The 15,658-nt window shown below is 34.0% G+C and overlaps 1 protein-coding gene across 1 annotated transcript; it reads left to right on the top strand.

Moving 5' to 3' along the window:
• The first annotated feature begins 10,511 nt into the window (after positions 1-10,511).
• Positions 10,512-14,049, top strand: LOC140051125 (uncharacterized). The gene is made up of 6 exons (XM_072096248.1): positions 10,512-10,622; positions 11,343-11,423; positions 11,639-11,837; positions 13,003-13,117; positions 13,554-13,585; positions 13,865-14,049. The coding sequence occupies exons 1-6, from the start codon at positions 10,512-10,514 to the stop codon at positions 14,047-14,049; spliced, it is 723 nt and encodes a 240-aa protein (XP_071952349.1).
• Positions 14,050-15,658: the final 1,609 nt, after the last annotated feature.

Raw genomic sequence — 15,658 nt, 5'->3', positions numbered from 1 at the left:
TATTGACGATTAAAACGAATTTAGGTTCAACGATTTGCCCCAAATAGGGGTGTTTTCTGATCGTGGTATACACTCTAATGGATGTCCGTCTTGAAAAATACCCGCCACAAAAATGCGAGGAGGCTTCGCATTTTCCTATCTCCTCCTACGATAATTGTTTTTAATAGCTGAAAACTGGTTGAACAGCTAGAGTACAGCATCATAATGTTGAAGACAGGCGGATTTTCTTTAAAAAAAATACTATTTTGATAGATAACAGGCCCGTATGCAGCATTTATAATGGGGGGGGTGCGAGCGAAGCGAGCAACAATGGCTGGGGGCCAGGGGGCCGCCAAGGGCCCCCGGTCAGGGTCCAGGGGCCGAAGGCCCTGGAAAAATTTGCGTTATTTGACGTTCTAAAGACTGATGTAAGACTCTCTGTTGTGGTTTGGGCTAGTTGAACGATGGACACCAGAACTTAACGCTTTCATGATGAGGCCAACTCAGCAGGGGTGGCGCCAGGATCTTCCCGACGCGGGGGCTACATTCCCCGACGAGGGGGCTATGCGAGCGAAGCGAGCATCACTAGGCTGAGGGCCAGGGGCCGCCAAGGGCCCCCGGTGGGGGTCCAGGGGGCGAAGCCCCCGGAAGCAACGCGTTCTAGCGTCATTTGAGGTCTTTTTAATCAGATTTAGGGTAGCCATTTTTTCCATTTTTTATAATGCATAAATAAAATACTGCGTGCAAAAAAACGATGCGCGATGACGGTTTCAATCCATATTTTTCAATTTAAAAAATAAAAGTTCAAAGAAAATTTTGAAAAATAGAGTTGGAGGTCCCGGAAATTGGACTTATTATACTTCAAAACATGAAAAAAAATATATAAGTCCCTATCATGGGTTGTGACTGAGCTAAGAAATGTTTGAAAAATAGAGATGTTAGGTCCCGGAAAATGTACTTCTTGTTCTTCGAAATATGACCAGCTTTATTGTTGGGGCTGAGCTAAGAAAATGTTTAAAACTAGAGCTGCAGGTCTTCAAAAAATTGCATTTTATACTTTGGAAACATCAGGCCTAGAGGCTTAAAAAACGCAAGCGTAGACCTTTTTCAGTCGGGGAAAAAAGTTTATTCCTCCCAGGTGTATGCATGCGTACCATCTGGACTTCCGAGTGGTGAGAAATTCATGACATACAGGATATTGAAAATGTAATAACTATAGCTATAATGTTGGCTAAGCGAAAATGGCATGTTTTTTTGTTTAGTAATGGATGAAAAATTTATTTTAGGTGCCCCACGGTACAGAAGGTTACTTGTAAATTAAAAAATTGGTGAACAAACGAACAATTAACATAATTCGTTTTTGCTGTAGTGTAGCGTACGTCAACGCAGTACACGACGTAACCGTCGGTAAACTTCGCCTGGAAAATAACACATTACACATTTTGGTCCCTGGATGAAACTTGATATCACGCGTCTCGACCCAACGTTGAACGATTCGTACAAAGGGATACTGCCAGACAAGTGCGTACCTAGCTATTGTTTGGTAGTAAGTTAGATCGCTGGCAATAATGAATGCATATAAAGTGCATAATATCACTCTGACGTACTCTCACGGTCAATGAAACGTCGCGGTTTTCTAGGCGCTGAAGCTAGCTACGAAGTGAACGCGAACGCTTTTACTGTATATTATATTCCCCGACAAAAAGTACACGTGTTCCCTGACGTTAAATTGTCTGTATTTCTCCAGCAAACACTTTACCGCGTACCGCGTACATGAAGCGCTAAGCTATTGCTTGTCGTCACATGATCGACTGCGCATGTTTTACATCGAGTTTGTAGTCAGTTCAGATTCCGTAATTTAATTACCGGTATTTTTTCATTTTATATTAGCATATTTTTGTTTGTATACCATTGATAATGTAAATTTTGTGTATATATAATGATATTGTCTTTAGTTAAACAAGACAAGAAAAAATACCAACCGAGGAAATAGTGGACCTTTTGGGACTTGGGGGGGGGGGGGGTGCGTCTGCACCCAACGCACCCCCCCCCCCCCCCCTGGATACGGGCCTGGATAATATACGATTATACAAATGTATTGATTTGCGATGAATGGAACATCCCAGAGTTTTGTTTAACACAAGTAGGTAAATTTATGAGCCCTTGGTTTAACACATACGGTAGGTAATTATATGGTCCCTTTGAGAATAAACTTGCAATACTTTGACAATACTGTAAATACCTATTAACTATTTTTGGTCCTCATTTGAATCAAACATTTCTTACTGTGAATGTTCGTAATGTTAGATGTAATATAAAAATATATACAAATAAACTTTATTACTGATATTGTGGTTAGGCTCTACTGTTAGATATATAAACACATTATTATATACAAATAAACTTTATACTGACAGTTCCTTCTCAACGTTTGTATTAATTAATAATTACCAATAATATAAACGTCGTAGGGGTGTATCGTGACATGTACTTTAATATTTCAATCGATTATGACCGTGACAGTTTTAACAAAGTATTAAATCGCAAATGTTTTACTGTATTTAGAGGTATATTATTTATAGGCCTATAAAACATGAACAAAATATTTCGTTACAGACTGGATAAAGAATATATTTAAAAATTGTTCCTCTTTGTACCTATCCGCTTTCCCATCCCTCAACCCTAATGTTACATACAAAACACAAATTGGGTTTCTTTAAATGAGTCCAAATCAAAAACTTGGACTCATTTTGTGATAAGTTTCTCCTTCGGAAGTAATTCCCAGTGTGCTAATTTTAGTTGACCACATAAATCATCGTGTCTATTTATTCGTTTCTGTAAACGACAATGTATTATAAGTCCTGCGCCGGGTACGTACATTTGAAATCGCCAGTTTTGTTACGCACCCTGAAATTACTGTGTATTCGAGAACCATCTGTGGGCACGACCTAGATGGTACGCGAGCGAAGCGAGCGTACCATCTAGTTAACCATAATTTATATATAGATACAACAAAGAACTGGACTTATTCTGCAGTAAGTACCATGAATATGTTAATTATTCAAATGAGTGTTTCTTCCTTTTTAGCATTTTTTATTAATGCAGTCTATGTATAATACTATACATAACCATTATATTTTAAGCTGAAGATTCTGAAATGTATGAGAAAACAGTTGCTAGAGAAGTGGTGAAACTAATGAAAAAAAAACAAACTGCAACAGCGGCATTCACAGAAAGTGGTTCTGATGATAAAGATGATGTGAAAGAAGACAAACTTGAAACAGCATCAACAGCTTCTAAGAATAGTATGCTACAAGAGGAAGTTGCAACAACAGCACAACAGGCTTCTGATAATAATGAAAATACTCACCGAGAAACACCGGTGGAACATGTGGAAGAAGAAAAAATAGAAGAACCGTCAACAGAAAATCCAGCTAAAACCAAAAAAAGCAAGATGGACGAGGGTAAGCAAAACTGTTCGTATGTTTTATCTATATATAAATTTACGTAAGGGCAAAATTCGGTAAATCGCGCCTTACTTCTAGAATTTTCACTCGATGGTATGTAAAGTTGGTTCGTACTTTCGGTACTGATTTTAACCGCCTGATGTAACCCTGTTTACTAATTAAATTGAGTTAGATAATTAGTTATTGACGATTAAAACGAATTTAGGTTCAAAGATTTGCCCCAAATAGGGGTGTTTTCCGATCGTGGTATACACTGTCTAATGGATGTCCATCTTGAAAAATACCCGCCAAAAAAATGCGAGGAGGCTTCGCATTTTTCTATCTCCTCCTACGATAATTGTTTTTAATAGCTGAAAACCGGTTGAACAGCTAGAGTACACCATCATAATGTTGAAGACAGGCCGATTTTCTTTAAAAAATACTATTTTGATAGATTTAATATACGATTATACAAATGTATTGATTTGCGATGAATGGAACATCCCAATCTCTCAGTCTGCCAGAGTTTGTTTTAACACAAGTACTGTAGGTAAATTTATGAGCCCTTGGTTTAACACATATGGTAGGTAAATATATGGGCCCTTTGAGAATAAACTTGCAATACTTTGACAATACTGTAAATACCTATTAACTATTTTTCATTTGAATCGAACATTTCTTACTGTGAATGTTCGTACTGTTAGATGTAATATAAAAATATATACAAATAAACTTTATTACTGAGACTGTGGATAGGCTCTACTGTTAGATATACAAATAAACTTTATACTGACAGTTCCTTCTCAACCTTTGTATTAATTAATAATTACCAAAAATATAAACGTCGTAGTGGTGTATCGTGACATGTACTTTAATATTTCAATCGATTATGACAGTGACAGTTTTAACAAAGTATTAAATCGCAAATGTTTTAGGCCTACTGTATTTAGAGGTATATTATTTATAGGCCTATAAAACATGAACAAAATATTTCGTTACTCAGTGGATAAAGAATATATTTAAAAATTGTTCCTCTTTGTACCTATCCGCTTTCCCATCCCTCAACCCTAATGTTACATAGCGAGGAGGCCTCGCATTTTCCTATCTCCTCCTACGATAATTGTTTTTAATAGCTGAAAACCGGTTGAACAGCTAGAGTACACCATCATAATGTTGAAGACAGGCCGATTTTCTTTAAAAAATACTATTTTGATAGATTGCTAGAGTACACCATCATAATGTTGAAGACAGGCCGATTTTCTTTAAAAAATACTATTTTGATAGATTTAATATACGATTATACAAATGTATTGATTTGCGATGAATGGAACATCCAGTTTGGTTTAATACAAGTACTGTAGGTAAATTTATGAGCCCTTGGTTTAACACATACGGTAGGTAAATATATGGGCCCTTTGAGAATAAACTTGCAATAGGTTCGGAAAATGTTAAAAACCAATTTCTATTATTTGAATCGGTAAACAGTTTCCATTTATTATACATTGATAATGAAACATGAAATATTCCTATTTATGTCCCTCGAGGTTCATTACAATTTATATTTAGTAGTCCCACGGACTTCATCTTAGCCACTCCCCCGAGTGCTAAGGCCAAATTTATGATACCCTACTTTCTATGTAAGTTTAGTTACAGTTAGTTCTTGACGATAATACAACGAATTTAGGTTACACCCTTCGGCCGCGAAAACGTTTCTGTACAAATATGATACCGATTGGCTTTATTTCATTCAACAGCGACCATAATCTCGCCAATTACAGGATAGATAAACTATTTTATTATTGATGTGCTTATAAATTAAGACTCATGTAAACAGCTTGATTACATCATTTTACAGACAAACGAAACTTTTTTAAACCTACTGTTTCAATAACTGAGTATGTTATACGTTTTCATAAGTAAGTGCATATACATTTTCGTGTTTTCATTGACGAGATTGTAATAGTAACTTCAGTAACTATTACAGTACTTATTTATTATACGACATAAGACAATTGTATCTGACAGGTACGTACATTATTCTAAAAAATAAGTCTAGATAGATCCCTTAGGCGTCATAAATCACAGGCCAACAAATCAGTACTCATGACAGAAATTCGACCCAGTTTGGTTCACACAAATGTTTACAGGAAGTTCAACACCACAACCGATGATTTGCCCTAAATATTTAGGTAGACTACAGTTTAATTTTTCACTGAATAGGAGCTTGAATTTCCGATTTCCATTTCGCAGAATGTCTAGGTCTATTTATTTAGTTTGGTTCTTATAATATATAAATACAATCAACTTTATTACTGCGGTTCCATCACCACCACAACGTGCCGCCGCCCAATTCCCGTACATACATTTCCATTTCTCCCTAATTTCTTTAATCCACATAAATTAATTGTCCTTTATGGAATCCAGTATTGGTTTTGTTGTCTCTATTTCTGAATACCCCAATTAGGGGGACACTTCCGTTTTTGTTTAGTGTCCCAACAAAGTCCCCGTCCGTGGATTCTACTGTATTCGAGAACCATCTGTGAGCACCCCTAGATGGTACGCGAGCGAAGCGAGCGTGCCATCTAGTTATTACAATTCACATCTAATATGAATTCCATATTCGATTTAAGATGTTAGTGGTGGATAAATTGAACACAAGTTTACTTTAGGACAAGAGGTGTCTTTAAATGTTTGATCCATAATACAAATTTCAAATTTCTCATTAAAACTATGGACCTGCTATTTTTAGGCACCTCTGCTCATAATTTTAACAAAAAAATTTAATTTGTATATTATTATCAAAGAAAAATAAATATTATACAAAGGTCCTCAAAACAAACTCAATGAAAAAGAGGAACGTCTAAAACACCATGTACTAAATTCTCCTCTGACTAATTGATGAGCATTATCACCAATTGTTTTTGTCGTAAGCTATAGAATCATTAGAGAAGCAAATTCGGGACTTTAAGTCATCAGACACTGTGTCCTTTGTACTTTTCACATCTAAAAATTAAATTGCCTAACAAAGTACTTTTCTATAAAACTTAATTAATTTTCCTAAAATAATTAGAATCCTATAATAGATTATCTTAATAAAAGGCCTATATATATTGAATACTTTATTTGTCAACTAATACAATATTTTAACATTTTTAATTTATTTAAATTACAAAGATGGAAGTGATGACCAGGCAAAGATTCCTTTAAAAATTGAAGAATTTATAGAGATTGAGTTTCAGAAACAAGGAAGTGAAGACAATGCGATTAGCGAAAAGTTTGTGATGAACATCTGGGATTTCGGAGGACAACCAATTTATCATGTGATGCAGCGGGTAAGGGTTAACTTTTATTACACAAAGCCCTTTTCTCACAGACGTGGAAGCAAAATGCCAGTGTTGATGCCTGCATCCAGTGGCATAACGGCTATGAGCGCTCACTGGCTAAACCCAGGGGCCCCGGAGCATATGGGGCCCTGTCCAGAGGAAAATACAGGCATTAAAATATGTTGAAAATGGCTAAAAACCTTCAGCGTTGTTGGGCCTAGCGTTCCTAAACCAGGGGCATCAGGCCTCTTCATTATGCCACTACCTGGATCGTTACCAGCATAACCGGGAGCATAACTATCTACAGCAGGGAATATTCAGTATATACCAACTTTCAGCTGGTATATACTGGATATTTTACCTCATGCCGGCATGGTGCCTGCATGACTCAGTATGGTAATATAACTATATTCCCCACAATGAGTTACTGTATGTACAGGTCTTCCTCTAATAAGACAACACTAATATAGTAAAAAAATAAACAAGTAAAATATTATTCTTAATTCTAGCAACAAATATCTATATGGCAAATCTGTAATAAATTTAGTAGTAGTCTAGACTCGGCTTTTTTTCTAATCTAAAAATTAAAACACTATGAAAACCAAAAACTACATTTCCAAATTTAAATTTCATTGATAATCAAGCATTTTTTAAAATATTCACCATTTTTTTAATACACTGTTTAATTGATCTCATAGATCTTCATGGTATCTTTTGCTGTTGTATGTGTAGTATTCAACCTTTGTGATGATCTTGATGCCCCAGCTAAGGTTTTGGATCCAACTACTGTAAGTAGTAACTTGCTTTTTTTTTTAATTGATTTTGTTTTCAATTATACTGTACAAATATAATATTTTCTTTTATAAAATTAATAATCTGTCTATTATCATTCATAAAAACACAGATAATTATTGAAATTAGAGCAGCCATTTTTCATCTAATACAAGACATTCATTATTTTTTTTATAACACAGCTCCTATCCTTTTATTCATGTTAGGCCGGAAAGCTATGCCATTCAAAAAGGAAGTGCTCCAACTACGAACGCTATAAACATGTTGCGTGGCAACAATTCTGAAAATGTCTACAAAAATGAGAACAGTATTTTACACAAACAAAATGAAATATAATCGAGTGTTAACGTGTTACAATATACTCGTATATTTTATTCTGAATATTTTTTTTTAAAATTTAGGGTAAAATGTATGAACATCGTATGACAAATCTGGAGTTCATTCTTCATTGGATTCAGTCCGTATACACAAACAGTAGACCTAACGCAAAGGCAAAAGATGGTCAGCCTTGTCCTCCTGTGTTACTGATAGGTACACACTTAAATGGCCTTAAAGGAAATAAAGAAGAAAAGGTAAAACATTATTAAGAAACTTTTTCATAATACGTCTAAAATAAATTCATAATTCAAAAACAGTTTTCAGGTAAAATTGCAGGTATTTACATGAGAACAGTACTTTATATTTGATTGGATTCATTGGCATACCATGTACACAAAACAGACTGATGCAATAGATGGCTAGCTTCTAATATTTAAAGCTCGGTCTAGACTGTCCAAAGTTATGTTACAACAAAATGTGACGTGCCCATATATGGATAGGATGATGTTATTCACTACCATATTTGGGCACATCACACTTTTTTTGTCGAACTAGTTTGATAGTGTAGACAGAGCTTTAGTGAATGTATTCATTAATGTAATATAATTTAATTAATGTAATTAACCAAGAATATTGCATTTAAACAAACACTCAGATATAAAAATGAAACCTTCATTTCACTTCAGGTTAAAAAAATTGGGGACAAAATTAGGAACGCCCTGGGAGACAAACCATATATGAGTATGGTGTGTTTCAAAATCTTTACCATTGAAAATAATCCAGAATTGGAAAGGAGCAACGTTTCTGATATTATAAAGGAAATAATGAAATTGTCTCAGACAATGATCCGTACTTATCCAATAAAATGGCTGCAAGTCCAGGAGAAAATCCAAAGCTTAAGAAAGAAGCACATCTATCAAACAACTTTAGAGGTAAGCATAACATAATAATAACAATAGATAACGAAACTTTATCCTGCACACAGTATTTTCAGAACGAATAGTGAAACGCAATCCAGAAATCCATTTAAAAATTGATTACAAAAACTGCTTAATTATGAAACTGCATAACATCTTCAGAATTATTTTAGATTGTCATTAAGGTTGTAATTTTTGTTTAGATACACAGTTTACTAAAAGAATGTAAAGTAAAAAAAGATCATAGAGTTCTGCTTGAGTATTTACATGACATCGGCGAGATTCTCTACTACCCAGATGATGAGGCACTAAAAGATATAATAATTATAGATTTGATGCAACTAGTTGACATGTCGAAAACATTCATCACTGCTATAGAGCCTGGAAATATGGTAAGCAAACAAGTTTGTTTAAACAAATGTTGTGCACACCAACTGCACTGGCCCATCTCTGGCTACATATACTTCAGAATTTGTTACTATATTTATACTGGTTATGTCAGACCTATATGGAATATTCTACCCTGTTCTGGTCTCAAAGCCTAAATCTAATATGTTAGAATGTATCCAAAAATAGCTTCTTGAATGCGAGTTAAAGTTATTTAGGCCTAAACGCAGATACATTTTATGCAGTTTACTATCTCATGAATTGAAAGCTGCTTCTAACCATTGTATACTTTCACCCTAAAATTCACATGCTCGGAGATAAGCCGAATAGCTTGTTTTTATCAGCAATCAAATTTACAATACAGTTGAACTACTGTAAGCGGCCACCTTCCTTAACGGCCACACTTACAAAAGCCTTTTGTTCTTCCTATCTGATTAGGGCATTTGGTACCTCCCGTAAGCGGCCACCTCCCGTAAACGGCCACGGCCACTTTTTTTTTACTAACAAGGCCATATATACGGCTGCAGTCGCGTGCTCAAGTTAGTGTTTACCGACCAACCGACCGACATAGTGAACTGTAAAGTCGCGTTGCACGCGACTAAAATTTACATTTTGTGTATGCTAAGCAGCCACCCGAAAAATTTGCATTGACTTTTGACAAAAATACAATTTTTAAACTTTTGTGCTTTATATATTAGCTGTGAAGAAAATTCCTGTGTTTTTTAGAAAACTACACAGATTTTGACCGAACATTTTCATATGATAAAAGCATGTGGTAGATTAACTGTGATCAGAGCTCAAGTCTAACTACACTTTCATATCTAGTGTGTGTTCTCTATTCCTAAAAATTGACAAATTTATTTTGTATTTATTTTGTGAAATAATAGGAGCGCAAATGGAACCTAGCTTGGAAGACACTGAACGATGATAGTATTTTACAAGGGGCATTGTTAAGACATCTGTGGGAGAATTTCTATGATTCTGAAGAAACTTTTAAATTTCTTGCCTCTCTTATGGAAAAGTTTGGTTTAATGTGCAAAAAAAAGAGTACAAATGTATTGCTATTGAAATCAAAGATGCCCAGTTAAAATTCATATTTTTAATTGCTTTCTTCTTTACAAATCTGTTTACATACACTATTTCTTTTTATTTTATAGACAGATGAACAGACAGATGAACAGACGCATGAACAGACGGATTTCTATGTTCTTTCACGTTTAAAACCTGAAGCCTCTCCACCACCTAAATATAAAAGAGAGCGTGCAATTTTCCTCTTTCATGATTTTGATAGCTATCTTCCAGATGATCTCTTTCAACGAGCTGCAACTAAATTCATTGATAAATTCCAAATGGAACATTATCAACCCACCCTAAACTACGAGCATGTAGAATTGAATATTGATGCAGATCATCTAGTCATTCTATATGTGGCTACCATTAAAGATTGTCGTATGTTACAGGTAAATTTTATAATTGGTACTTGATAGACAGTTTTATTGGAAGATTGGACTTTATTTAAAATTTAAAGTGAAGAATTGAAATTGAAAGGCTCAAATACCATTTCATCAATTTATGAGAAAAGTGTTGAATAAAATGGTATCATAAGATTGCAAAACTATAATAATTATGTATTGCAACACAAAACATTTTTGTAAAGATTGTGAAACAATGGATTGAAAATTATTGCAATGTACAATCAATTTTGATTGATTGATAACAAACAAAAATGTTATGGGTTTTCAGGGGCTAAGGCTGGGCCACTTCCTCTAGGCCTAACATTTTCAAAGTATAAGTGCAATTTATGAAGACCTGCAGCTAGTTTTTAAAATGTTCATAGCTCAGCTCCAACCATAGAGATAATCCAAGATACTTATAAATTTTGTTTCATATTTCGAATAATAAGTGCATTTTCAGAGGACCTAACCATGGTAGGGCTGGTTCTGGAGACTTATATATTTTGTTTCATATTTTGAAGTATAAGTGGGGTAGGGAGGTAGTGTTAGTCCCGCATTTACAATTGTCGCATTACACAAACCGCCACCATCATCATAATAAGAGCTTGTACAATGGTTTACTGTATACTTCCCACAAGTTAAATAAATAGCTGTTATATAAAATAAATTTCAAACAAAATATAGTGTGCCAAATTATCATTCAAAAAGGTACTTTTTTTATTGTAGACAATAATAGTCAGAACAGAGAGTGAAAATGTTTCAAAACATTCAGAAGACAATAAGCCACTACCCACTGCGTGTAAGAAGGTAGGCTAGTAGATATGAACGTGATTTACATAACATTACCTATGATACTGATTGGTATTCCATTTTTTATACAATAATTAGAAAATGAAAATAATAGCATAATTAATTGAGGCACTAACAATTTTTTTAAATTTGATTATTTCTCATCAGCTGATTGACTCGAGAATGCTGTATTAATGTGACTGTTACTTTAATACTGTATACTTTTATTTTAGGTGCTTAGTTTCCTTCAAACAGAATTAAAAGTGTTCAGTCAGAGTGGAGCACGGGGTCTTAAAGTAAGGATGTGCATTCCTTGTCAAAATGATCATATGCATCCTATTAGCAAGTTTGACAAAGATTTACCTTGTGGAAGAAAGAAAATGGATGTGACACTTTACCGTAAATTGTTTGGAGAAGATGAACAAACAAAAGGTAAACATATTTGTTGGTTTTGTATTAATCGTTTCTAACAGTAACAAGATGTGAAAAAAATAATATATAATTTAGCTGCAAATGCATTTTGGGTTTGACTTTGGGTTGAAATGTAGACATTCAAATTGAGATTCAAATTGTAATAATGAGGAAGCCCTTCAGATAAAGAAATTGGTAGTACACTTTAAATGTTAAACAATGTACTTTAATCAGCTAATTACTGTTTAACTGCAGTAGCCTACCTGTAGTTATCATATTTATTATCTATTTATTTTTATAGCTGATAATACCTCACAGGCTGAAATTAGTGTTTTATAGGGATTTCATGTTATTTTAAACATCACGGCTCCAGGGAAGCACAATTGTGGATATATAAATTTTAACTTAAACTATTGACTTGAAATAGATACTAATGCATGCTCAGTGGAGGAGGAAGGGAGTTGTTAAAAAGATTTGTGTGAAAACATCAATATTGTTAATAAAAGCGATGGGGATAATTGATAATAAAGATTTGGGGATGTAACAATAATTATACTATGTTTTCTACCAGTTTTATTAGGACTTGCTTTTTGTTTTGAATATCAATAATTATAGTGCTTAAATGTCCTAAGTTTATACTTCAGAACACAATAAATAAAGTATAAAAATAAAATGGCAATCCACTTAAAATTATATAGTTTGAGAAGAAATCACCCTTGAGATAAGTCTGAATGATCTGGGAAAACAATTTTAATGCTATTTATATGATAAACTAACTACTGTATAAACCACTCTCTTTACATGTAGATAATCAAAAATTAAACCTGAACCGTCAATTCTCTATTTTTTAATACCTCACTGTCAAGATAATTTTTATTTGTTTGTTTGTCTTTTTTAAGAGGGTAGCCCAGATCAGTGATCTTGTGACAAAACAAAAAGTCCAACAATGATAATTTAACAAAAGAAACATCCTACATCTACAGCTAAACATAAACAAGTTGAACTTAATTCTGATATAAAGATAAAATCTAATAAAGTTTCCTAGTGGAACCGATTATTCATGAGTTTTTTTGGATTATAATTGTATGTATATAACATTCACAAACAAGCTATCATTAATTATCAAAGTACTTAGCTATGGTAAGACATTATTATAATTATTATTATTTAAATTAATATACTGTAGTTGCTTCTGATACTGACATGGCGCCTGATGTTACTCCAGCTACACCAAATGAACCAACCTCAATACCTGATTTAACCACACCGTTAATTGATACAGTTACTACACATCCTAACAGGTAAGTGTTTATGAGCAACCACACCCACACTGTTAATTGATACAGTTACTACACATCCTAACCATAGAGTTAGGACAACACCAAAACTTTATTTCATTTTACTCAGTGAGTTAATTTTAATGTGATTATCCTTGGCAATTTGCCTATAGAAAAAAAAAATTGATTGCTTCATTTAAAAGTACTACTGTACTAAATTATTACTTTATTAAGTTTAATTTTTGTTTAAACTATTTATATACCAATATGATTGGTCAATACAAAAGATTACTTTTTAATTCTCATAACAACATGTAATAATTGCTAAACATTCTAATTTTGATCAAACTTTATTTGATTCAGTAAATGTGCTAGCAAGAAACTTAATATAAATATTAATAATTGATGCATTAATTATTATATAATTATTATATACTTCTATTTAAATCTTTATTTCTAGCCCAAAAGAATGCAAGCCGATATTTACCAAAGGTATTTAACCTTTTCATTTTGTTTGTCTCATAAACTTGTAGAATATATATATTACACATATATACAGTACTATTTACTATTACATATATTATATTTCAATTTAAAGGCTAAATGTGATTTTTAGGAATTATATTTATTTCTCCTTTTAACTATATGATTGTGACAATTGTTTGCAGTCCTTAAAAATATGAAATTATAGAAATGTTTTTATTTTAAGTTTCAACAACCACCAACAAATCAGACAACAACATTTAAATCTTAAAACATTTTTTTTTTCAGAGAATGTTTGGTTGGCAATTTGTTGTATTTTAGGAGTAGTCTTGATAATCTTGATGATCAAATATGAGGGACTTGTACGATATTTAAGTATCGGAGGAGTGGCCATAGCTCTAGCTAAATTCATCTATGAACTGAGGAAGAAAAAAAAATCTCCTCAGCCACAAAACAGACCATCAGCTGTCTGAGCTGCAGAGAGTGAAAATTGACGTCCCCAAATAATGATAATACATTAATAGGCCTACATTATTTCAAAACAGAATTCATTGATTCATTTCTTTTTATTTTGGATAGTAAATCCATATAACAATAATGAAAACATTTCTTCTGGTTTCGATTCATATAATGATATAAGTAGTTCTTTGATAGTAAACCAATAAAACTTACGTTGGCAAGACAGTTTCGTCTAGCTGTCAGGCAGCTTGACTTCTTCAGTTGCTATGATGCGTTATGACGCCGACTGGTCTCCTTTCCAGCCACTAGATGTTTTGGTTGTGTAGCCCGTGTAGCCTGGGGATCAGTCGTCGTCAGAAGCTGATCGTAAAATGTGAGATAGTTGGTGCGCGCCTTCGTCTCTATTCATCTTTGTATTTTTATTTTGCTTTCTTATGCTCATGCTTTCTTTAATTTTACGTTTAAGCCAAACTTGTTCTTTGTGTAGTACCTCTATCTTATCCCAGTTAGGTAGGCCTATGTGGTTGTGTGTGGTCATATGGTCCTGTCACGATAAATATGGTCCGGGGCCAAAATCGGTCCGGCCGGACCAGTTTTGGCTCTAAAATTGTGGCCAAAAGCAGTCCGCCACTGCCAAAATCGGTCCGGGCTTTTCTTCTGTCGATTTTAATTGAATTACTAGGCCTATGATGCTGTTTTAAATTGTTTATGGCTATAAAAATATCCCATGATATATATTAGTAAGTTATCTTGTCGGATAAATACTATAAATAAATGTATTTTATCTAAAAACATGACTTAGGTGTTCACTCATATTTCGGCCTGCCACACACTCACATGAACGGGTATGAGACGCTGATATTGCCAGCTAGATTTGATTTATGATTGAGGCCTTTTTCCTTTTCCTCAGCCTAATCAATATTGGATAATTTTTTTCTAATAATTGTATTGAATTGATATATTGATTGATTAACCATAAATAATTAATAAATTAAATTGTTTTTAACATCATGGGGAAACGAAGATGTTAAAAAAGAACAAAATGGATTAAAAACAGGCAGAGATACATATTGTATACAAAAAGCCTAACAATTAGTACTTATTATTGATGAGTTACTACTAATAATGATAATAAAAAAACAGGCTTAATTTATAATATTAAAATAACAAATAAAACCCCATAGTTTTCAATATAATGACTAATCATGGCCTTTTTTTTTTAATGATATATACATTATGACTCATATTGCGCACCATATATTTGTAAGACCGGACCATATTTGGCGGCCAAAAACAGTCCTACTGCCCGGACCAATTTTATCCAGGCCGGACCAGTTTTGGCGGCCAAAATTGGTCCGGCCGGACAGGTTTTGGCAGCCATAAATGGTCCCCCGGACTGATTTTGGCAGCCAAAACTGGTCCGCCGGACCGATTTTGGCCCGGACTGATTTTGGCGTGACAGTTCGTGATCGCTGATTTGTGTAAAATGGAGGACGAAACTTTCCGTGATGCACGCGTCTGTATGTTCTGTGTGTTTTCCTCAACATCTTTCTTGTGTTCTTTAATTCTGGTTTTGAGTGCCCTACCCGTTTCCCCAATGTACACCACCTCACAGTTGGTGCA

This window comes from Antedon mediterranea, chromosome 1, assembly GCF_964355755.1.
Source record: "Antedon mediterranea chromosome 1, ecAntMedi1.1, whole genome shotgun sequence".
Taxonomy (NCBI): Eukaryota; Metazoa; Echinodermata; class Crinoidea; order Comatulida; family Antedonidae; genus Antedon; species Antedon mediterranea.
This window is presented reverse-complemented; position numbering and strand designations above follow the sequence as displayed.